Source organism: Formica exsecta, unplaced genomic scaffold (genome assembly GCF_003651465.1).
Source record: "Formica exsecta isolate Colony F162 unplaced genomic scaffold, ASM365146v1 scaffold66, whole genome shotgun sequence".
In the NCBI taxonomy this organism is placed as follows: Eukaryota; Metazoa; Arthropoda; class Insecta; order Hymenoptera; family Formicidae; genus Formica; species Formica exsecta.
Genome location: NW_021853422.1, coordinates 710,270 through 711,962, shown reverse-complemented (window position 1 = coordinate 711,962; position 1,693 = coordinate 710,270). Strand labels below are relative to the sequence as shown.

General features: G+C 29.9%; 1 protein-coding gene across 2 annotated transcripts in view; it reads right to left on the bottom strand.

Annotated features, from left to right (window-relative positions):
* Window positions 1-1,222, bottom strand: part of LOC115242940 (CAD protein) — a 31,011-nt gene extending 29,789 nt beyond the window's left edge. Inside the window, exon 1 of one of the 2 annotated variants that reach the window (XM_029819567.1) lies at window positions 1,007-1,222. In XM_029819567.1, coding sequence (XP_029675427.1) covers window positions 1,007-1,127 — 121 coding nt within the window. In that variant the 5' untranslated portion in view covers window positions 1,128-1,222. Of the gene's footprint in view, window positions 1-911; window positions 950-1,006 lie in introns of those variants that run through there. The other variant, XM_029819568.1, reaches the window with a different exon arrangement.
* Window positions 1,223-1,693: the final 471 nt, after the last annotated feature.

Below are 1,693 nucleotides of genomic sequence, written 5' to 3'. Positions count from 1 at the left end.
TATATACATATATCGCAATATATTGAAAATATTACTATAAAATATTACAAAAATATTACAAAAATATTACTGACATATTACACATTTATAATAATATTGAAATAATACAGTTACATTGTTGCAACATATCACATTCTAAATAGCAAGGTGACGTCAAATGATATTTTAATTTATCGTCTTATTGACGTTAGAGACGTCGTTAAGACATTATGCAGATGTTATTTGATGCCACCTTGCTACTTGGGATGTTATAAATCGCATTGAAGTAACGTACGAATATTATATTATAAAAAATTCAATAAATACAAAATTGAAGACAGTATAAACGAGATTTTTTATATTAAAAGTTTATAACGGAAAAAATTATAAAATGCGTTCTAATTTGAAAAATTGCGAATAATATTATTCTGTATAACTTATACTAAAATAATTTTTATCCTTTCTGCAAAATGACTACGTATTATTTTTTTGAGATATAAAAATTAATAATAATATTGTTATATTACAAATATTTATTTGGAAAGTTTCTAAAGCTTAAATGTCTGTACTCTGATTTATTCATTATTTGAGTAATATTATTCATTTGATGTATCTTTAAGAATAATCTATGTGTTACAGTAAATTAATTTATTGTTTAATTATCACATTTATTTTTATAATAATTTGACAAGTTATCGCCAAAAAACATCTGTTACAATACTTTTTTTTAAATCTAATTTTTGCATATTTAATATTAAGCAGTAACATTGCTCGTAAATATATTTGAAATAAAATATGCAAAAACTATTTTCCAATTGTAAGAATCAAGGGAACAATAATGCCATTTATTATTATTTATAATATAAATATCGATAAGTTTCTCTCATTTCATAACAAAAGAGAGCTCATCTCGTAAGAATCGTGCATAATACTTTCGGAACCACATGCAGGAAGTTGATTCTTGGAGAGCAGCTTGCACGTGTACGCGTATAACTCCGATTGGAGCACATATTTGATACGAACTCACCAAGTTCCCCATCAACGGATACATCGGCACCAAAATGTTTTCCCAAAAAAGTACTACCGTCCTCTAAAAGAAGGTAGCTATCACTCGAGCCATTGGGCTCAATGGATGCGTAACTGGGCATTTTTAATTTTTGTCGCGTGTTTTCTACGCACGTGCTGCCGACACACTGTGTGCGTCGCGAGCCGGGAACACGTTTTTAGTATATTAAGCGTTCAATGGCTGCCCCTACAAAGCGATATGCGCGCCGTTAAAGAGCTAAAATATGTGTGTGTGTGTAACCAATTGGCATGCAACGTTCCCGCTTTGCTGCGCACAAGTTACAGCGCAAATCATGTGACAAGATTCACTGCACAATCATTGGTTGCTTCGCGTTAAATAGCATAACGTCATACACGTTGTTACATTGGCGGGAAGACTAAGGCTGCGTTCCGATATTCACTGCCAGTATTGAAAATATATAGTTCACGTCACGTGCACTATAGATTTTCAGTACTGGCAGTAAATATCGGAACGTAGCCTAATTTTATTGGTCAATACGTATATATATATATATATATATATATTTCTTCAAACAACATTTTATTGTTTACTAGTTTTAATTTTAATTTGCAATTTTAGAATATTTATTTAAAAGTTTGTATATATAGAAAATCTATTTCATGTTATGGGATATTTTTGTATATGCTA